Genomic DNA, 23,400 nt, shown 5'->3' with positions numbered 1-23,400 from the left:
TGTCACCTTGCCAGGTTGGGTCAGTGACTTCATCGTCCACCACCTCGTCTTCCACTTCCGCACGCTGCTCCTCCGTCTGACTTTCTGGCAATTTGACACTGCTCTGAGTTCAATAGTGGTGTGCTGCGGTCCCCTAGCAATTGGGACAGGAAGGTCAAGAGACAAGATGTGAGTGTTTGTTGTGGCACAATTTCAGCTTGCCCACGGCCTCGGCCTCTGCATGCGCCATCACCATCACGTCCACTTCCCCATTCCTTGCCACGCGCCTTACCCATTTTAAGTGGAGGACAATATTTTCCACGTTCACTACAAATGGCTTGATTTGAACCACAGTTATATGTGATACGTCTGATGGACACCCACGGTTTTAAATAGCGGCCCAGTAATTTACTATTCTTGGCAGTGACCTCGTGTGAATAGCTTCACTGACACACTGCTACAAACTGTAAATGAAGGATAATATTTTCCATGTTCACTACAAATTTCTGGATTTTTATCGCTGTTAAAATCTGTTGCTACAAACTCTAAATGGAGGACAATATTTTCCATGGTTGTTACAAATGGCTGGATTTGTACCACAGTTATATGTGATACATCTGACGGACGCCCACGGTTTTAAATAGCGGGCTTGTAGTTTCCTATTATTCACTGCGACCATGTGTAAATAGCTTTACTGACACGCTGCTACAAACTGTAAATGGAAGACAATATTTTCCACGGTTGCTACAAATGGCTGGATTTGTACCGCAGTTATATGTGATACGTCTGATGGACTCCCATGATTTTAAATAGCGGGCTTGTAGTTTCCTATTATTCACAGCGACCACGTGTGAATAGCTTCACTGACACACTGCTGCCAAACTGTAAATGAAGGATTATATTTTCCATGTTCACTACAAATTTCTGGATTTTTATCTTTTTATCGCTGTTATATGGGATCACGTCTGATGATGGAAAAGATCTGGCTGTATACTGCTGTGCTAACAAGCAAATGGAGCAGTAAAATGTTGGACACTATTACTTTTTTAGAAAATAATCAGGATTAAGATAAAAAAAAATTAGCCCTGGCCCCTGATATCTGGGGCTATGTCTATGGATATCTGTAACTGCCGGAGCAGACAGACCCTCTTGTGCTGTATACACTGCCACAAACCCTGCCTGCCTAACTCCTGCTATCACCACTGATTATATGCAGATGGATTAGTCCTCAGAAGGACTGTTAGTTCAGATGGATACATATACAGTGCCTACAAGTAGTATTCAACCCCCTGCAGATTTAGCTGGTTGACACATGCGGAATTAACTTGGCATTGTGACATTTGTACTGTAGATCAGCCTGGAAGTGGGAAATGCACTGCAGCAAATTTTGTTTTTGTTTTTTTTTTTTGTTTTTTTTTAAAACGTTAAAAGTTAATTCAGAGTGTCATTTATTATTCAACCCCTCAAACCACAAGAATTCTGTTTGGTCCCCCTAAAGTATTAAGAAGTAGTTCAGGCACCAAGAATAATGAGCTTCACATGTGTGTATTAAAGATCTCTTTTGCCAGCCTTTTCTGACTATTTAAGACCCTCCCCAAACTTGTGAACAGCACTCAGACATGGTCAACATGGGAAAGACAAAGGAGCATTCCAAGGCCATCAGAGACAAGATCGTGGAGGGTCACAAGGCTGGCAAGGGGTACAAAACCCTTTCCAAGGAGTTGGGCCTACCTGTCTCCACTGTTGGGAGCATCATCCGTAAGTGGAAGGCTTATGGAACTACTGTTAGCCTTCCACGGCCTGGACGGCCTTTGAAAGTGTCCTCCCGTGCCGAGGCCAGGCTTGTCCGAAGAGTCAAGGCTAACCCAAGGACAACAAGGAAGGAGCTCTGGGAAGATCTCATGGCAGTGGGGACATTGGTTTCAGTCAATACCATAAGTAACGTACTCCACCGCAATGGTCTCCGTTCCAGACGAGCCCGTAAGGTACCTTTACTTTCAAAGCGTCATGTCAAGGCTCGTCTACAGTTTGCTCATGATCACTTGGAGGACTCTGAGACAGACTGGTTCAAGGTTCTATGGTCTGATGAGACCAAGATCGAGATCTTTGGTGCCAACCACACACGTGACGTTTGGAGACTGGATGGCACTGCATACGACCCCAAGAATACCATCCCTACAGTCAAGCATGGTGGTGGCAGCATCATGCTGTGGGGCTGTTTCTCAGCCAAGGGGCCTGGCCATCTGGTCCGCATCCATGGGAAGATGGATAGCACGGCCTACCTGGAGATTTTGGCCAAGAACCTCCGCTCCTCCATCAAGGATCTTAAGATGGGTCGTAATTTCATCTTCCAACAAGACAACGACCCAAAGCACACAGCCAAGAAAACCAAGGCCTGGTTCAAGAGGGAAAAAGTCAAGGTGTTGGAGTGGCCTAGTCAGTCTCCTGACCTTAACCCAATTGAAAACTTGTGGAAGGAGCTCAAGAATAAAGTCCACATGAGACACCCAAAGAACCTAGATAACTTGGAGAAGATCTACATGGAGGAGTGGGCCAAGATAACTCCACAGACCTGTGCCGGCCTGATCAGGTCTTATAAAAGACGATTATTAGCTGTAATTGCAAACAAGGGTTATTCCACAAAATATTAAACATAGGGGTTGAATAATAATTGACCCACACTTTTATGTTTAAAATTTAATAAAATTCAACTGAGCAACATAACTTTTTGGTTTGTAAGATTTATGCTTCTGTTCATAAAACCTACTCTCGTTTGCAGTTTGAAGGCTCTAACTTATTTGCATCTTATCAAACCAGCTAAATCTGCAGGGGGTTGAATACTACTTGTAGGCACTGTATATATACTCCTGGAGTACCACTACCTATATCTATTACACCGCCAATTCTGCCCCTCACACAGGAGCACATATTTTTACTCTGCCTGCTTCCGGGATAGACTGTGACGAGCCTAGCTTTACCAGGTCTTATATAGAGCCGATGATGCTATTCGGCCAGCCAATCACTGTAATGCCACAACCAGCATGGCTACGGCATTACAGTGCATGGCAAGCAATCTCTGCATGTTCATTGGCTCTCTAAAGAGCGCCAAACATGCAGGGTGGGGACCCAAGCTCCCGCCCGAGCAACCCGGAAATACTCGCTGAGCGCCAAGCATGTCGAGCAGTGTGATGCTCGGGTGAGTGCCGAGCAGTGGCGAGCACGCTCACTCATCACTAGTCTCTAAGTTTTGGAGAGCTTTTTGTTGTAAATTAGAGATTGACTTGTCATTTTCCTCTGCTTACCACCCTAAAACCAACAGTCAGACTGAGAGGACAAATCAATCTTTGGAACAAATTTTAAGGTGATTTGTGGCAGCTCGGCAGGAGGACTGGTCTTCATTTTTACTGCTCACTGAGTTTGCCTTTAATAATCGGGTGAATCAGTCTATGGGAACCTCACTGTATTTCTGTAATTATGGTTTTCATCCGAATTTAGGTGAGTTTTCTAGGATTAGGTCTGGATGTCCTGGGATGGAAATCGTTGTGCAGAGAATTGGGGATGTCTGGAGGGAGGTTCGAAAGAATATTGGGACTGCTTAGATTCGCCAAAAGCAATTGAAACGCGTTGCTATTTTATATGGAATCCTTTTTGTATCAATAAATATTTTGCACTTTATGGAAGCTGGAACGTTTTTTCTCCTTCTACTATTACAAGTGGTCCCTTGTGTTCTGTGCCTCCGAACGCCTAGGAGTGTGGGTGAGCTGGTCCTTTTTCCATTTTTCATATCTGATCTCTGCCCATGTCTGGGATATATTATACTGTAACTACAAAGTCCAGCCCGCAGACTGAAACAGCTGAAGGGCTGAGAACTGTGGCCCACGGGTCGCACCATACCCTCCGCTATCCCGATATCACTGGTATTTGCATCCTTAGGATGCAGATAGCGGTGAATACATTGGTAGAAGACAGAGCCGCCAGCTCCTACTTCCACAAACCAGCATGTGCAACTGACAGAGCAAACGCGATGACGTCACTACATCGCGTCTTCTGTGCGGAGAGTCAGTGCATCGGAGGTCGGAGCAGAACGCCGGGGGAATGAGAGTGAGGTGATTATGTGGTGTTTTTTTTTTCTTTCATATGTGTATGGGATGTGTGCCTGCATATAGGGGGGTATGTGAAGACTCATACTGTATATAGGAGGCTATGTTGGGGCTCATACTGAATATAGGAGGCTATGTGCGGGCTCATACTGTATATAGGAGGCTCTGTGGGGGCTCATACTGAATATAGGACGCCATGTGGGTCCCCACACTGTATATAGGAGGGTAAGTGCAGGCTTATACTGTATATAGGAGGCTATGTGGGGGCTCATACTGTATATTGCAGGCTGTGTGAGGCCTCATATTGTATATAGAGAGAACTATGTGGGGGCCTCATACTGAATATAGAGAGGCTATGTGGGGGCTCACATTGTATATAGGAGGCTGTGTGGGGGCTCATACTGTATATAGGAGGCTATGTGAGGGCTCACCCTGTATATAGGAGGCTATGTGAGAGTTCATACTGTATACAGGTGGCTATGTGTGTGCTCATCCGGTATATAGGGAGGCTGTGTTCGGGCTCATATGATATATAGGGGGATGTCGGCATCCTTAATTCTGCTCAATATTAAGTGATATAATTATTATTTTTATATTAATATGAATTGTAATGAATATTAATACTGAGCAGAATTCATTTCAGCCTATTGGTTTGTCCCTCCGCAATACTCACATTCTCTCATATGGCCCCTCGGGAAATTTAATTGCCCACCCCACATATATACCATCATATATTATCCAGTATATACCATCGGATGCCTGTATCAAAGTATGTCATATATCATCCCATATTATCCTGGATGTAATATACTGTGTGCACAGATATCTGATGGTATATACAGGATAATATGTGACTGGTATAATATCTGATGTCTGTAGTCATAGTGTAATATATACTAGTTTCATATTATCCTGTATGTGGTATACGATATATACTATATGCACAGACATCCCATATTATATACAGGATAATATGTGGCTGGTATAATATCCAATGTATGAATCACAGTTTATCCTATACCATCACATATGCTGTATACTGGATGTAATATGCTGTGATACAGACATCCAGTGTTATACACAGGATAATATGTGACTGGTGTAATATCTGATGTATGTAGTCATAGTGTAGTATATACAAGTCATATACTATCTGTATATAATATCTGATGTGTGTAGTCGTAAAATATCATATTCCAGTAGAGATGAGCGAATTGATTGGCCACCAGACCAGTGCCCCGCCAACCTCCTCCTACCTGCTGGCATCTGACTACTCTTTTGATTATAGTCCTTGCATGTTGTCATCTTTGTAGCGTGACACATACATGACATTGTGCCAGGCTGCTTCAAATCAAAGGAAGAGAAAGAGAATGGTGTCAGGTAAGAGGTGGTCACAGGGCTCCTGTCCAGCAGCCACTGAATATTCTTCTGACCACTGGACCATGGTCCTACAAATTGCTCGTCTCTATATACCAGTTGTCACAGTTCCACCCCTCACTGTGTCTGGGATGCAGTTACTGACAGCTCAGCCGTCCAATCTTGTACAGGGGCGTGCTGGAGCTGTCAGTACTATGATTGACAGCTCGACCGTGCAATCTGGTACAGGGGTGTGCAATAGCTTAGTGTGGTGATTGACAGCTCGGCTGTCCAATCTGAGACTGGGAGGCACTGGCTATCTTCAGGTGTTCATTATCCCAGTTGAATGCCTGGCTACTTATCTGAGCTGTTTGTCCCAGATCTTTGCCAGACTTAAGGCCCCGTCACACTAAGCGATATCGCTAGCGAGATCGCTGCTGTGTCACGGTTTTGGTGACTCACCAGCGACCTCACCAGCGATGTCGCTATGTGTGACACTCTGCAACGATCAGGCCCCTGCTGTGAGGTCGCTGATCGTTGCAAAGTGTCCTGGACCATTTTTTGGTCGTTGGCCTCCCGCTGGCCAGCACACATCGCTGTGTGTGACCAGCGGGACCAACGATCTGGCTGGTAACCATGGTAAACATCGGGTTACTAGGGGCACGCGCGCACTTAGTAACCCGCTGTTTACCATAGATACCACTCTGCTACTGTGAGCGGAGGCTCCAGCGCACGGTAGCAGAGTGGTATCCATGGTAAACAGCGGGTTACTAGGGGCACACGCGCACTTAGTAACCCGATGTTTACCATAGTTACCAGCCTGCTCCTGCTTGCAGCAGGCTGGTAACGGGAGCAGGACATCGTGGAACGATTCTTTCCACGATATCGTTGCTCCCCTGATCGCTGGTGAGCCTGCCTGTTTGACAGCTCACCAGCGATGTATTAGCGATGCAGCAACGATCCCTGACAGGTCGTATCGTTGTCGGGATCGCTGCTGCATCGCTTAGTGTGACGGGGCCTTTACATTCAGCTAGTGTGTGGTTTGTTCTCTGTGCCTTACGTTCTGTTTATTGATCTTCTGCTGCCTGACCTTGGACCTTGTTCTGACCATCCGTCTGTTTAACCCCTTCTGCTCTGATCTGCTGTCCTCCTGGAATTCTGACCAACGATACTTTACATGACTAAGCCTTTGCCTCTTCTCTCTGTTTATGACGTACCCTCCTGGCTTTGACTTCAGACTCCTTGACTATCCCGTCTCACGGTCTGGCTGTGAAAAGTGACTCTGCGTCACATTACGTCTGGCCCATACATTTTTCTTTTTCGCCAGTATGGAGACTGTCCACACTCTCTGTGATCAGGTGGCGAATCTGAAGCAGATGAGCCAGGATCTGGCCAAGGAATGCCAGAGTCTGGAGTCATCACAATGTCAGTTGCAGGGTCAGATAACTAATTTATTGAGGACCTCCCATAGCCATCTACTGCCGGCAGTGGCTGTGACGTCAGTACCCTCTGATGTACAGTTCGTCTCTCCCGAACAGGGCCGTAACTACAACCGGGGCAGCCGGGGCACTGCCCCGGGGCCCCAACCACCCAAGGGGCCCCAAACTGATGGTAAAAAATTGTATTTTAATACTCTAATTTCTCATAAAATACCCAGCTCCTATATTCCTGTCAGACAATGTCACCCGGAGGACAGGAGAGACTATCATTTCAATAATTTCCAGGAGCTCTGCCTGCTGTCAATGAATGGAAACCTGCACTGGCCTGGAGAGTCTCATACCACAAGATTTGTAACAATATGTTAGTCTGGAGATCACAGAGAGTTGGCAAGGCAGGCACAGTGCACACAGACTGTAACAAACTCTCAGCATCATTGAGAGGAGACAGTCTCAGCAGACACAAATATCTCTGTGACAAACTGTGAGAAGCCCTGCTATTTAATAAGCATATAAAGTTATTTGAAAATTGTGCAATATTTGGAATTATTCAGCTTATTAATTCTCCAAACATATTCACTGAATATTTAAGTTCTAAAACTTGCATCATAAACAACAAAATCTATTAAAGGTCTTGCGGAACGTGGTGAAGCCTGTGTGTTGTATACAACAATGCGTAGCAGGCTTCACCACGTTCCGCACAACCTCTAGTGATTGAAATGTTGAGGGGCCCCACTATGAAGTTTTGCCCCGGGGCCCCGAAGTTTATAGTTACGGCACTGCTCCCGAACCTGTAATAGCCCTCCCTGATAAATTTTCTGGAGAGAAAGACCAGTGTAGAATCTTTAGGGAGAGCTGTAGGTTATTTTTTACCCTGCGCCTCCGATCGTTATGGGAGGAGTTCCAGCTGATGGGAATAATCATGTCCCTACTGCGAGGGGGCCCTCAGACCTGGGCATTTTCCTTGTCCCCACAAGCCCCAGAATGGTCAGACTGAGAGGACAAATCAATCTTTGGAACAAATTTTAAGATGTTTTGTGGCGGCTCAGCAGGAGGACTGGTCTTCGTTTTTACCTCTCACTGAATTTGCCTTCAACAGTCGAGTTAATCAGTCTACTGGAACCCCTCCGTTTTTCTGTAATAATAGTTTTCATCCCCATTTTGGTGAATTTTCTAGAATTAGTTCTGAATGTCCTGGGGTGGAGGTCGCCGTACAACGACTTGGGGATGTTTGGAAGGAGGTTCAAAAGAATATCGGGACTGCTCAGACTTGCCAAAAAACTGAAAACCGATAGAAGACGTTCGGTGGGTCCTGTTTTTAAGATTGGGGATAAGGTTTGGTTGTCATCCAGGAACATTAAACTTAAAGTGACGTCGGCAAAGTTGGATCCAAAGTTTATTGGTCCTAATGAGATCCTTGAGGTGGTCAATCCAGTGGCATTCAGATTAAAGCTTCCTCCATCTCTTCACATCCCTAACGTCTTCCATAAATCCCTATTAAAGGAATTTGTCCATTCAGTATTGTCTCCATCATCTCCTCCAGTGTCAGTCAACGGTGGCTTGGAGTATGAGGTTCAGAGAGTGCTGGATTCTTGTAGGGTCCGTAATTCCCTCCAGTACCTCATCCACTGGAGGGGATACGGACAAGAGGAGAGATCATGGGCCCTGATCGAGATGTGAAGGCCGATCAGTTAGTCAGGGCCTTCCATCTAAAGTTTCCTGGGATGCCTGGGGGTCCGGTTGCCCCCCTTAGAAGAGGGGATACTGTCACGGTTCCACCCCTCACTGTGTCTGGGAAGCAGTTACTGACAGCTCAGCCGTCCAATCTTGTACAGGGGTGTGCTGGAGCTGTCAGTACTGTGATTGACAGCTCGACCGTCCAATCTGGTACAGGGGCGTGCAATAGCTTAGTGTGGTGATTGACAGCTCGGCTGTCCAATCTGAGACTGGGAGGCACTGGCTATCTTTAGGTGTTCATTATCCCAGGTGATTGCCTGGCTACTTATCTGAGCTGTTTGTCCCAGATCTTTGCCAGACTTACATTCAGCTAGTGTGCGGTTTGTTCTCTGTGCCTTGTGTTCTGTTTATTGATCTTCTGCTGCCTGACCTTGGACCTTGTTCTGACCATCCGTCTGTTTAACCCCTTCTGCTCTGATCTGCTGTCCTCCTGGAATTCTGACCAACGGTACGTTACCTGACTACGCCTTTGCCTCTTCCCTCTGTTTATGACGTACCCTCCTGGCTTTGACTTCGGACTCCTTGACTATCCCGTCTCACGGCGTGGCCGTGAAAAGTGACTCACACCAGTCATATATTCTCCTATGTATATTGCATTGTATATGGTATAATATGTTCACTGTGTGCTCGGACATCAGATGGTACACACAGGATAATTTGTTACTGGTACATCATATACCATATGAAGTTTACAATGAGTACTTGCTTAATCAAGTATGTTTGAAAACATACACAAAATAATAATTCATAGGTATCTATCTAGCAGACCTGTGCTTATGTGTGACCACCTTTCCTCTGCTGATATGTTTTTTTAGGAGTGTCACACAGCGTACCTTGCTTTACTGCACCTCGAAAAAGGTATAGACGCTTCAAGAATGGTCATGCATAGTACATATTATGCTTATGTCTGACCACTACAAACACTCATCTGAACTGGTCCAAGTGCTGTCAGTTTTTTTCACAGGCAGCACTTAGACAAACAATGCAGTTGTGTGAATATAGCTTATGATTAAGCTGGAAATAAACATGTTAAGGATGGGCCGCTACACATGGGCCACTGCTGTGTGCTTGCCACCCAGGCTAAAATTTGCCTGCCAGCCAGCCCCTGGATAGCTGTCAGCCATAGCTTCAGCTAAGTGTGTTGGTTTGCTCTGTGCCTTGTACTTTGCTCATTGATCTATTGCTGCCTCACCTTGGACCTCGTTCTGACCATCCGTCTGTTTAACCCCTTTGCTCTAATCCACTATCCTCCTGGTATTTTGACCTCGGAATGTTACTTGACTACGCCTTTGTCTCTTCCTTCTGTTTATGATATACCCTCCTGGCTATTAACCACAGACTTTTTGACTATCCCGACTCACAGCTTGTCTGTGAGAAGTTACTCAGCCTCACAGAAATAGTCTATAAGTCATGTAACAAAATAAATCAATGTATAACATTTGGATGTGTGGTCCATGCTTTTTTCTACGGTTATGGTACATGCAAGTCGCATAATGGTCAGAGATAGTGCTATTCCTAACGTACACACTAGTGATGATCGAGCATGCTTGTTGCTCGAGATTTACGAGCATGCTCGGGCGAGCACCTATTACCTTCAGCGTGCTCGGGGGTTAAGTTTTCGTCGCTCCGTGAACATGATTTGTGACAGTTTGACAGCTTTAATACATGTGAGGAATGCTGGAAAAACAGGCATTCCTCACATGTATTAAAGCTATCAAACAGTCACAAATCATGTTCACGGAGCGACGAAAACTTAACCCCCGAGCACGCTGAAGGTAATAGGTGCTTGCCCGAGCATGCTCGTAAAACTCGAGCAACGAGCATGCTCGATCATCACTAGTACACATGCAACAGCTTATTCTGAAGAGATACGTGAAGCAACATGTACTATTGATGCCACTGATCTAGTGGTATCTGTCATGACTTCAGCTGGGAAATGATTGTGGACTGACTTCCATCACTGGCCTTCTAAAGTCACCTAATGAACCAGAAACAAGTAGGATGGGGGAAATACATTGGAAAGGTTGCATATGATTTTTCGTACCCCATAGAGACTTGATCTCTTAGAAGTACAGTGAAGGAAATAATTATTTGATCCCTTGCTGTTTTTGTAAGTTTGCCCACTGACAAAGACATGAACAGTCTATAATTTTAAGGGTATGTTAATTTTAATATTGAGAGATAGAATATCCCCCCCAAAAAATCAAGAAAATCTCATTGTATGAATTGGATACATTTATATGCATTTTGCAGTGAGAAATAAGTATTTGATCCCCTGGCTCCTACAGACCAGTTAGACGCTCCTAATCAACTCGTTACCTGCATTAAAGACAGCTGTCTTACATAGTCACCTGTATAAAAGACTCCTGTCCACAGACTCAATTAATCAATCAGACTCTAACCTCTACAACATGGGCAAGACCAAAGAGCTTTCTAAGGATGTCAGGGACAAGATCATAAACCTGCAATGGGCTACAAAACCATAAGTAAGATGCTGGGTGAGAAGGAGACAGCTGTTGGTGCAATAGTAAAAAAAATGGAAGAAATACAAAATGACTGTCAATTGACATCGATCTGGGGCACCATGCAAAATAACACCTCTTGGGGTATCCTTGATCATGAGGAAGGTGAGAGATCAGCTTAAAATGACACGAAGGGAACTTATTAATGTTCTCAAGACGGCTGTGACCACAGTCACCAAAAAAACATTGGTAACACATTACACCTTAAAGGTTTAAAATCCTGTAGTGCCCGCAAGACCCCCCTGCTCAAGAAGGCACATGTGGAGGCCCGTCTGAAGTTTGCCAATGAACACCTGGATGATTCTATGAGTTATTGGGAGAAGGTGCTGTGGTCAGAAGAGACAAAAACTGAGCTCTTTGGCAGTAACTCAACTCGCCGTGTTTGGAGGAAGAGAAATGCTGCTATGACCCAAAGAACACTGTCCCCACTGTCAAGCATGGAGGTGGAAACATTATGTTTTGGGGTGTTTCTCTGCTTAGGGCACAGGACTACTTCACCTGAGTGACAACCTCCTTACCATAGCCAGGACATTAAAAATGGGTCGTGGCTGGGTCTTCCAGCAAGATAATGACCCAAAACATACAGCCAAGGCAACAAAAGGAGTGGCTCAAAAAAAGCACATTAAGGTCATGGAGTGGCCTAGCCAGTCTCCAGACCTTAATCCCATAGAAAACTTATGGAGGGAGTTGAAGCTCTGAGTTGCCAAGAGACAGCCTCAAAGTCTGAATGATTTAGAGATGATCTGCAAAGAGGAGTGGACCAAAATTCCTCCTGATGTGTCGCTACAGAGGTATTGCATCTCAACCAGATGTGCGATATCTCACTTTCAGGTAAGGATGGAGTGTGGATCAGGACCCCGACACCTGCATGCATTACACCACATTTCTGGGGGGCAGGGCGACCGATATGCTCCAAGTAGAGCACGACAGTCCCTGTCCCTGGCTGGAGTGGGGGGAGGGAACACCGAGGAAGGGGGGACCCTCTAGTGCATAGGAATGAGAGGGCAGTTCCTGGGTGCACTTAAAGGGAGGTATAAAAGGTGGGCACCATCTTGGTAAGGGAGGAGAGTTGAGTTGAGTCAGTCAGAGGAGAAGACAGGGAGCAGAGGCTCAGTCCGAGCTCTGCTCCGCAGGCAGGCCGGAGAGAGCGGCCGGTGCCTGGAGGAAGGAGAAGGAAGGAAGAGGAGCGGAGGAGGCTCCAGGAACAAGGAACGAAGGGACCCCAGGGGTGTGGACCGGCAAGTCGCCACCGCACGCCCGAATCTACCTGCGTAGGGGGGTCAGGCCAAAGGGGGAGAAGCTAGTGGAGGCGGGGAACTACCCTCAGCTAGAAACCGGAGGTTGTGACATTTTATGTGGCGTAGCCCCTCGCTACACCCACTAGGAAGGCACCACATAGGGTCAGGGAAACGGCACCAACGTTCACCCGAGAAGGCCCGAGGCAGCCGGGCAGAAGCGAGGTCACTGGTGGGGTATGATAGGCCAGAGAAAGGACACACAAAGGGGGTCCTGTGAAACGCTCCAAAGTTATCTGGGAGTAGGCCGAGCCCCTCACCTGGTGAGCACAGTGCGACGGGGGACCTTATGACCAGCTGGAGTAACGTGGATAAAGAACTGTGAGTAAATACCCTGGACTGCATTACAGGACTCTGTGTCGTTACTGCTGCTCCCGCGCACCATCACCCCCAACATCTGCACTCGCTGCCCTGAGGCTATACTCCTCCCGTGGGTAGTTATATTACCCTCTGCTGCACCTACAACACCAGCCTCAGCGGTCTGCCCTGCAGCGGCGGTTCAGTCTGACCGCAATCCACGGGTGGCGTAGTCGGACATTCAGCATATAGACTGCCATTTGGTTTGACCGCCCTGGGCACGGACCGGGTCGCCGCCACGGAGACTACAACCCCCAGCACCCACAAAAGGTCCAGTTCCGGGTATCCACACAAACACACGGCCCAGGGGGCGCGTCACTGACATGTGCGCAACCCTCATCATCAACTACAATAAACGTCTGACTGCTGTGCTTGCCAACAAGGGTTTTGCCACCAAGTATTAAGTGTTGTTTGCCAGAGGGATCAAATACTTATTTCTCACTGCAAAATGCAAATAAATGTATCTAATTTATACAATGTGATTTTCTTGACTTTTTTTTTTTGGGGGGGGGGGGAATATTCTATCTCTCAATGTTAAAATTAACCTACCCTTAAAATTATAGACTGTTCATGTCTTTGTCAGTGGGCAAACTTACAAAAACAGCAAGGGATCAAATAATTATTTCCTTCACTAATAATACATTATTTTATGTACCTTTGGCTTTAATGTTAGTGCAACTTTTATCTTGACGTAGTGATTATTTGGAAGAATATCTTGACCCACAGGGCTATAATAGAAGGCTGCACAATGGAACTTAGACTTTGTATCTATGGCTAGAACCTCAGCAATTGCTATAACTACTTGTATGTGCATCAGTACTTACGTGTATTCTTTCTCTTTGATAAGGAAAAGAGGTAACGATTACTTTGTTGGCTTTTTATATACTACAAAGTCTTTAGGAATATATCAGGGTTTTCATTAGTGTGGGTCATCAAGGAGCAGGGGTGACATTTACAATTCTGTCATTCAGGGTGCAAACCTCCTTGGCTAACCAGGAACAATGTGATCAATCACCAGTTTAGGGAATCACTATATAATTGACCTTTGGTAATTATTACAGTAATGATGTTTAAAGGGAACCTGTAAGTCAATTCATGTTGCCCAGACCACGAACAGTATGAATCAGGGCCTGGCCACACGATAACAGCCAGCTATGTTTTTCTCTAAATGGTCAGAGAACACCCAGACCCAGGCGGAGACCAAAGGCAAAGATGAGAGTAGACTGGTGACGCGCCCCCAGGGCAGTGGGGTACTCGGTGTCCAGGCCTATGGATGCTGGGGGGGAATATGTCACAGTGGCTGGCCCGGTCCGTGGCCCAGGGCGGTCAACAAAAAGGGGATAGTTTATATGGGATTTGTAGTTTGATCGTGATGCCACCTGTGGTTTCTGGTAATTTGTACCAGCGCTGCTGCAGACCTCTGAGGCAGTTGATAGGCAGCTAGGATGGAACAGCTCCCCACAGGTGGAGCGGGCCTCAGGGCAGTGTAGAGTTTGACGGTGGGTGGTGATGCTGGGGCTTGTAGTGCAGTCGGGATGGTGCAGCTGAAATAACTGACGGAGGCAGTGGAGTGCAGTCATCCGAGTTTTACTCACAGTTCTTGTTCAAGGTTCTCAGGTACACTGTACGGGTGTCCGCCTCCGCGTCGCACTGCGTCTACCAGTCCAGGGGTTCAGTACTTTTCTCAGATATATCAGGAGTGCTTGACGGGACCCCGCGTTCTTTATGTTCCTTACTAGACCGACTTCTCACGCTGGGTCTTCTCCCTCCTGCCCTGCGCTTCCCCACACTCAGTCCCGATCGGGTGCTCTGAAGTCCCTCTGGGCAACCTGGAGTTCCCGGACCTACTTGACCTTTACGGTGACTAGGGTGATACTGTGGCAACTGCACCATGGAAGTGCAAAAGCCTCCGGTTTTTCCAGCCGAGACCTGGAGTAACACGGCTGGTCCAGGGTCCAGTCCCCTTCTTGCAGCCTGATCCCTCTGACACCGGGCAGATTCAGGGCTTACGGGTGCCGTCCTGCACTCACCGTACCCCCTGGGATCCCTTCTGTAAAACAGAGCCTTTCTCCTCTGCTCCCCTCCTGGGCCTCTATCACTAGGCCCCACTTGTGGAGCAGAGCTCCTGAAGAGACTCTGCTCCCCTTACTACTCACTGACTGTTCTCCACTAACTGACCTGTCACCCTAAGATGGCTTCCCTTTATATACCTCCTGTAAAAGTGCTCCCCTAAACTGCTTCCTCCACCCACACCCACTACAGGTTCCCCCTACCTTTGGTTCCCCCCACTCCAGCCAGGGACAGGGCTCAGCAGGAGCACAGTGCATCTTGCCCTTCCAGCCGGCCTGGAGTAGTGTAGTGTTGAATGCGGGTGTTGGGGTCCCGGGCAGCACTCCCTCCTTACCTGAGAGAAGGAGACACCACACCTCTGGGTGAGGTGCAGTACCTCTGTGGCAACTGAACCCTCAGGGGCGCCACACTGGCGTTGCCCCCAATCAGGTTATTCCTGCACCACTCTAGCTGATTGACAGATCTTTCCGATGTGTGTACCTGTCAATTAACTAGAACGGTGTGGGAAGGAGCTGGTGTGTACCTTTAACTATATAAAAATATAAAGGCCTCATTCAGACACGAGCCCATTATTGTCTGTGGGGCTGTTCACTTGTCCGATTTTGAACAAAGGCACAGAAGAAAATCACCTATACCAGTGTATGAGTCAGTGAAAGTCACAGACAGCACACATTTCCATCCATGTGCAATCCATGTGCTCTCCGTGATTAACATTGCAATGGGTAGGAGAAGCTTTGCCATTTTTTTTTCATACGAGAAAATCACTGATGAAACACTGATGGTAAAAACTGACACACTGACCAAACACTGATGAAATTCAGACCTTTTTTTTTTTGCGTATGAGGAAACTCACTGACGTCTGAATGAGTCCAAAGACATTATAGGAGTTGTCATAATAATTGTCCTATAGCAGATTCTGCTTCTAAAAAGTAGTTTGTGATCCACGTTTCTGGCTGCTTAAATTTATGCACTGTACTAAGAGACAGGGAGCGATTCATCAATGCTTTTTTGCCAGATTTCTGGAAAAAAAGCTTTGAAAAGTCAATTTTTTTTGCGCAAATGCGAGGCTACACAAAGACTGCAGCTTTTGGCTTGTTCATGCCATTCTTGCCTCCAAAAAAGTAGACATTGCTGGGGCGGAATAAGGGTGCAACTGGGTGTGGCGACCCCTGCTCATTAAATTCATGACGAGCGGCGGCATTCGATGGAGTAAGATTTGTGACTAGGAGCAGATAGCGGCACACACCAATACGCACCCTAACTGATTCATTAATTAATCAGGAACGTCTGCTCCAAAACGCCCCCTCACCAAGACCGGTGAGTGGATCACCGCCAATCTTGATAAATCGCCCCCAGAGTGTCTATTGGTTGTATATGTTTGGTCTGAAGTGCTGTAATCAGAACTTTTCTCCTTACACTTCTGGCTATGCTATTTAAATGTTTTCTGAAGTTTTCAGGATCCAGCGGTGTGGTTGGCTTACATTGGATCCACATCTTTAAGTGGCTCAGACAGCAGCACAGTAAAAGCCTCCATTAAAAGCATTGTAAAGCATCCTTCTTACGACCCGGATACTGCGGATTATGATGTGGCTGTACTGGAACTGGAGTCTGAATTACGCTTCAACAAATACACCCAACCAATCTGTCTACCAGCTTCCACTCACGTCTTCCCCATGGGCAAGAAGTGCATTATTACTGGATGGGGCTACCTCAAAGAGGACAACTGTAAGACACACAATATGCTGACATTTTCACTGATTAGGGTAATAGCATGTTAATATTCTCTGGTGGGTTAAGAACCCTTAAACCAATAGTAAGCCAAGCCAAGTAATCAAGACTGCTTTTTTACACCACTCTGGATCTAGGGTGCACTGGAGTATGATGCTCCAAATTCATTAAGAGGCATTTGCTTCTTAATGGATTTGACTCATCTTTCAGCACTACAATACATTTATGGGGCTGTGTTAGACCACCCACCTATAAAAGTTTTTGAAACTAGAGAAAAAACATCAGAAGTCACAAAATTTTTATGCAACTAATAGTTGTACAAAAATGTTATGATTTTTCAATCAGTTTTATGCCAGATTTCTGATGCAAACTGTTTAATGAATCAGCCCCATTGTGTTTTCAGGTTGGTTTTAGGCAACTTTCAGATCATAAATGAAGCAAACTGTACCTTTAAGCCAAAACACAAATTGTTAGAGAACAGAGGAAAATAGAGAAATGAGACTTCATATTACTAATCAGAGCACCAAATTATTGACCCATTTACAGGGAATCTGTCAGCAGGTTTTTGCTATGTAATCTGAGGACAGCATGATGTAGGGGTTACAACACTGAATTCAACAATGTGTCACTTATCAGGCTGTGTGCTGTTGTTTACCTATAATGAAGGTTTCACCACTATGACATTATCGTTGCTGAGACTAGCTGACAGGCACTTGCAATTCCGACTCCGCCCCATCCTGTGATTAGCAGCTCACTGTCAATAGACAATGTACATACAGAGACTGGTGTGGGTGGGGTTATCTTTCTCAGCTCTGCTTCATGCTGCATATAAGAACTTTGATTGTGTCAGAACTGCTGCTCCCAGTAAACTAAGTGATACATAATTGGATTCAGCTTCTCTTTGCCTACACCAGGCTGCTCTCAGATGAGGTAGCAAAACTCTGCCGACAGATTCCTTTTAAAGTGCATACACACAATCATATACTTTTGTGGTTATTTAATTACCATAAAGGGAAAAATATGTAACTGTGGAATGGTGTAATGATGCCTACTGAACAATAAATTGCTCCCTTTAACACCACGTTTTTGGTCTGTGAAATGTATGTCTTTATATACAGTTATATGAAAAAGTTTGGGCACCCCTATTAATCTTAAGCTTAATGTTTTATAAAAATTGGTGTTTTTGCAACAGCTATTTCAGTTTGATATATGTAATAACTGTTGGATACAGTAATGTTTCTGCCTTGAAATGAGGTTTATTGTACTAACAGAAAATGTGCAATCTGCATTCAAACAAAATTTGACAGGTGCATAAGTATGGGCACCTCACCAGAAAAGTGACATTAATATTTAGTAGATCCTCCTTTTGCAAAAATAACAGCCTCTAGTCGCTTCCTGTAGCTTTTAATGAGTTCCTGGATCCTGGATGAAGGTATTTTTGACCATTCCTCTTTACAAAACACTTCCAGTTCAGTTAAGTTTGATGGTCACCGAGCATGGACAGCCCTCTTCAAATGATCCCACAGATGTTCAATGATATTCAGGTCTGGGGACTGGGATGGCCATTCCAGAACATTGTAATTGTTCCTCTGCATGAATGCCTGAGTAGATTTGGAGCGGTGTTTTGGATCATTGTCTTGCTGAAAGATCCATCCCCTGCGTAACTTCAACTTTATCACTGATTCTTGAACATTATTGTCAAGAATCTGCTGATACTGAGTGGAATCCATGCGTTCCTCAACTTTAACAAGATTCCCGGTGCCGGCATTGGCCACACAGCCCCAAAGCATGATGGAACCTCCACCAAATTTTACTGTGGGTAGCAAGTGTTTTTCTTGGAATGCGGTGTTTTTTTTGCCGCCATGCATAACGCCTTTTTGTATGACCAAACAACTCAATCTTGGTTTCATCAGTCCACAGGACCTTCTTCCAAAAAGAAATTGGCTTCTCCAAATGTGCTTTGCATACCTCAGCCGACTCTGTTTGTGGCGTGCTTGCAGAAACGGCTTCTTTCACATCACTCTCCCATACAGCTTCTCCTTGTGCAAAGTGCGTTGTATAGTTGACCGATGCACAGTGACACCATCTGCAGCAAGTTGATGCTGCAACTCTCTGGAGGTGGTCTGATGATTGTCCTTGACTGATCTCACACATTCTTCTTCTCTGCCTTTCTGATGTTTTTCTTGGCCTGCCACTTCTGGCCTTAACAAGAACTGTCCCTATGTTCTTCCATTTCCTTACTATGTTCCTCACAGTGGAAACTGACAGGTTAAATCTCTGAGACAGGTTTTTGTATCCTTCCCCTGAACAACTATGTTAAATAATCTTTGTTTTCAGATCATTTGACAGTTGTTTTGAGGAGCCCATGATGCCACTCTTCAGAGGAGATTCAAACAGGAGAACAACTTGCAAGTGGCCACTTTAAGTAGCTTTTCTCATGATTGCATACACCTGACTAAGAAGTTCAAAGCTCAATGAGGTTACAAAACCAAAAAAAGTGCTTTAGTAAGTCAGTAAAAGGTAGGTAGGAGTATTTAAAACAAGAAAATGATAAGGGTGCCCATACTTATGTGCCTGTCAAATTTTGTTTGAATGCAGATTGCACATTTTCTGTTAGTACAATAAACCTCATTTCAAGGCAGAAACATTACTGTGTCCAACAGTTATTACCTATATCAAACTGAAATAGCTGTTGCAAAAACACCAATTTTTATAAAACATTAAGCTTAAGATTAATAGGGGTGCCCAAACTTTTTCATATAACTGTATCTTTATAGTGGTTGGAGCAGTTTTTCTGAAAGAGATCCAAATCCTCTGCACAGATATACATTTAAAAAATAACATACTGACAACCTGTAATCACCACTAGAGGGAGATTAGGAGCTGACTGCAGCCTGATACACATTGAATGTATTTTAACATAATATACAATATACATACTGTATAAAGGTGTCCAAAGTAACATCAGGTCTCCGATGTACAAAATAATACAACACCTTTATTAAACAACCAACACACATATTCCAAAAAAAATAAACACTTTATTAGATCACTAGTAGGGAAAAAGTAATACATTTGAACAGGTAGAACTCCACATGCAACAGTAAGGAGGACACACCACAACCACAAATATAGTGTATCACTCACAGAGTCCCAAAAAAATAAAAAGACATACAGATCTAGAATGTATAGTACATGTGAATTCAATATAAATAGAGTAAAAAAGTGCCTAGAGCAAACACAGCAAATTCACAAATGATAAATAAATTAGATTACATGATGGCAATGTGGGGGGAGTAAAAGAGTAAAAAATTAATAAATCTGATGTAAAAGTGCACAATATGAGTTACAACAAAATTCTGATAAAGTGCAGAGTGCACACCAAAATATCAGAGAAGATATGCATAGAAAGATGCAACACCCGGAAACCTAATGATGCGATCAAAGCTAATCTATGTACAATGTGAGATAAAGTATAGAACAGGATTGTTTTACTTACATAAAGACAAGGAATAGATCACATTGTAATAGTACTGAGTACTACATCAAGATAAAAAGGGACAGAATTAAGATATTTGCAGACAGAAATGTACTGTATATGTTAAAGAGTAAAGTGTTTTTCTGGACCTGAGTTTAAGGCCACATTCACACGTCGGTGGATATTCAGGTAATCAGAGGAAAGTATAATAGAGACACATCACTACTTCTGTATTTATCACCCACTCCTGGTTTTGCCTTATAAATATTGAGGTAAAAAACTCATCAAATATTCAATGTGTGCACGTGGCCTTAAAAGAGAACATGTCACGTGAAAAAACACTATTAACTTGCAGATATTATTATTATTATTTATTATTATTATAGCGCCATTTATTCCATGGCGCTTTACATGTGAAAAGGGGGTATACATAGCAGAAACACTTACAATAATCTTGAACAAAACGAGTCAGCGACTGGTACAGGAGGAGAGAGGACCCATGTCTTTCCATGGTAGGCAAGAGTCTGATATGTTGGGTTAGAGAGTTCCAGAGTAGGGGGGATGCACTGGAGAAATCTTGTATGCGATTGTGGGAAGTGGAGATAAGAGGGGAGTAGAGAAGGAGATTTGTGAGGATCGGAGGTTGCGCGCAGGTAAGTACCGGGAGACTAGGTCACAGATGTATGGAGGAGACAGGTTGTGGATGGCTTTGTATGCCAAGGTTAGGGTCTTGAACTTGAGTCTCTGAGCAATGGGGAGCCAGTGAAGGGATTGACAGAGAGGAGAAGCCGGGGAATAGCGGGGGGACACGTGGATTAGTCGGGCAGCAGAGTTTAGGATAAATTGGAGGGGTGCGAGAGTGTTAGAAAGGAGGCCACAGAGCAGGAGGTTGCAGTAGTCAAGGCGGGAGATGATGAGGGCATGCAATAGTGTTTTTGCAGAGTCTTTGCTGAGGAATGTGTGGATCCGGGAGATATTTCTGAGTTGGAGTCGGCAGGAAGTGGAGAGGGCTTGTATATGTGGTTTGAAGGAGAGATCAGAATCCAGGGTTACACCGAGGCAGCGAGCTTGTGTTACTGGGGAGAGTGGGCAGTCATTAACTTTGATGGATAGGTCAGATGGGGGGGTTGAGTGAGGTGGGGGAAAGATGATGAATTCAGTTTTGTCCATGTTAAGCTTTAGAAATCTGGCCGAGAAGAAGGACGAAATAGAGGACAGACATTGTGGGATTCTGGTTAGTAAGGAGGAGATATCGGGTCCAGAGAGGTAGATCTGTGTGTCATCAGCATAGAGGTGATACTGAAAGCTGTGAGACTCTATGAGCTGTCCCAGGCAATATTTGTAGATAGAGAAGTGCAGGGGCCCTAGGACTGAACCTTGGGGGACACCGACAGATAGGGGACGAGATGAGGAGGTGGTGTGTGAGTAGGAGACTTTGAATGTCCGGTCTGTTAGGTATGAAGAGATCCAAGATAGGGCCAAGTCTGTGATGCCAAGAGAAGAGAGTCTGTAGTAAGAGGGAATGGTCCACTGTGTCGAAGGCAGATGACAGGTCCAGGAGGAGGACAGAGTAGAGACGCTTGGATTTGGAAGTTAGTAGGTCATTGGTGAGTTTAGTCAGGGCAGTTTCAGTGGAGTGGTGCAGTCGGAAGCCTGATTGTAAATGGTCGAAGAGGAAGCAGAAGGAGAGGTGGGAGGACAGTTCAAAGTGGACGTGTTGTTCCAGTAGTTTTGAGGCATAGGGGAGGAGTGATATGGGGTGATAGCTAGACAGAGAGGATGGGTCGAGGGAGGGCTTTTTGAGGATGGGTGTGATTGAGGCATGTTTGAAACATGAGGGGAAGACTCCAGTTGTTAGTGACAGGTTGAAGAGGTAGGTTAGGGTTGGGATGAAGACTGTGGTAAGGTTAGGGATAAGGTGGGACGGGATTGGGTTGAGTTCACAAGTGGTGAGGTGTGATTTGCAGAGTAAGGAGGAAACTTGATCTTCTGTAATGGTGGAGAAGCTGGTTTTGGAGGAGGAAGGTGGGGTAGATATGAGGAGGGGCTGTGGGGGCTTAAGCAAGCCCTTTGTCTGATGGTGTAAATCTTCTGCTTGAAGAATGAGGCAAAGTCTTCAGCTAAGATGAGAGGAGAGGGAGGAGGCACTGGGGGACGGAGGAGAAAATTGAAAGTGTTGAATAGTTGTTTAAGGTTGTGAGACAGGGAGGATATGAGAGATAAGAAGTAAGTTTGTTTTGCTGCAGTGAGTGTGAACTTGAAAATGGTGAGGGATTGTTTGAATGCGGTGAAGTGCTTTCCCATCTCTGCTCAGCAACCCTGGAGTCCCGTCGCAGTTCTTTAGTCCAGTTGGTGTGCCAGGGTTGCCTATTGATTGTGCGAGCTTTGGTGTGTGTGAGAGGGGTGACCGAATCGAGAGCTGCAGCTGTTGTGGTGTTATATAAAGCAGCAGCAATGACTGCATCATGTAAGGAACTTATGTCTGTAAGAGGGAGGAGGGATTCAGAGAGTGAGTGTAGGTCAAGGTGTTGGAGATTTCTGCAAGGATGTGTAAGTTTGTGGAATGGGGTTTGTGGACCTGCAGAGGAGAGGAAAGAGAATGTAAGTAGGTTGAGGTCAGATAGAGGGAGAGGTGAGTTAGAGAGGTTAGATAAGGAACAGAGGCGGGTGAAGATGAGGTCCAGTGTGTGGCCATCTTTGTGAGTGGCTGTGGAAGATCACTGAGCAAGGCCGAAGGAGGAAGTGAGGGATAGAAGCTTAGAGACAGATGAGTGGGAAGTGTCAATGGGGATGTTGAAGTCGCCCATGATGCTAGTGGGGATGTCAGTGGAAAGGAAGTGAAGTAGCCAGATGGTGAAATGGTCGAGAAAGGTGGTGGCTGACCCTGGGGGACGGTAAATGACAGCCAGTTGGAGGCTGGAGGGGGAGTAGATGCGCACGCAGTGCACCTCAAAAGAGGGGAGAGTAACGGAGGGCGGTAGTGGCATTTGGGTAAAGGCACAGGTATCAAACAGGAGAAAGCCTATTCCTCCACCATGTTTGCTGCTGGGGAGGAGGGTGTGGGAGTGTGGGAAAGGTGGAATCCACCATATGAGAATGCAGCTGGAGAAGCTGTGTCAGAGGGGGTGAGCCAGGTTTCAGTGATGGCGCAGAAGGAAAGTGTGTTAGTAATGAAAAGATCATGAATGTAGGAAAGTTTGTTGCAGACGGAGAAAGCGTTCCATAGAGCTCGTTAGTTCGACTGGGTAAGTGGGGGCTGGGTGAATGTTAATGAGGTTAGAGAGGTTGCAAGAGTTTGTGACAGATCGTGGATAGGAGGTGGAAGTGACTGTGGGGATGTGA

The 23,400-nt window shown here is 45.4% G+C and overlaps 1 protein-coding gene across 1 annotated transcript in view; it reads left to right on the top strand.

Moving 5' to 3' along the window:
• Positions 1-23,400, top strand: part of TMPRSS9 (transmembrane serine protease 9) — a 134,868-nt gene that overhangs the window by 70,778 nt on the left and 40,690 nt on the right. Inside the window, exon 8 of the mRNA XM_073636898.1 lies at positions 16,303-16,577. Within this exon, the coding sequence (XP_073492999.1) occupies positions 16,303-16,577 (275 nt within the window). The remainder of the gene's footprint in view (positions 1-16,302; positions 16,578-23,400) is intronic.

The sequence above is a fragment of the Phyllobates terribilis genome, unplaced genomic scaffold (assembly GCF_046119375.1).
Source record: "Phyllobates terribilis strain yellow unplaced genomic scaffold, ASM4611937v1 Scaffold_1__5_contigs__length_1240528914, whole genome shotgun sequence".
NCBI lineage: Eukaryota > Metazoa > Chordata > Amphibia > Anura > Dendrobatidae > Phyllobates > Phyllobates terribilis.
The sequence above is the reverse complement of the archived record's forward strand: the minus strand, read 5'-3'. Positions and strand labels throughout refer to the sequence as shown.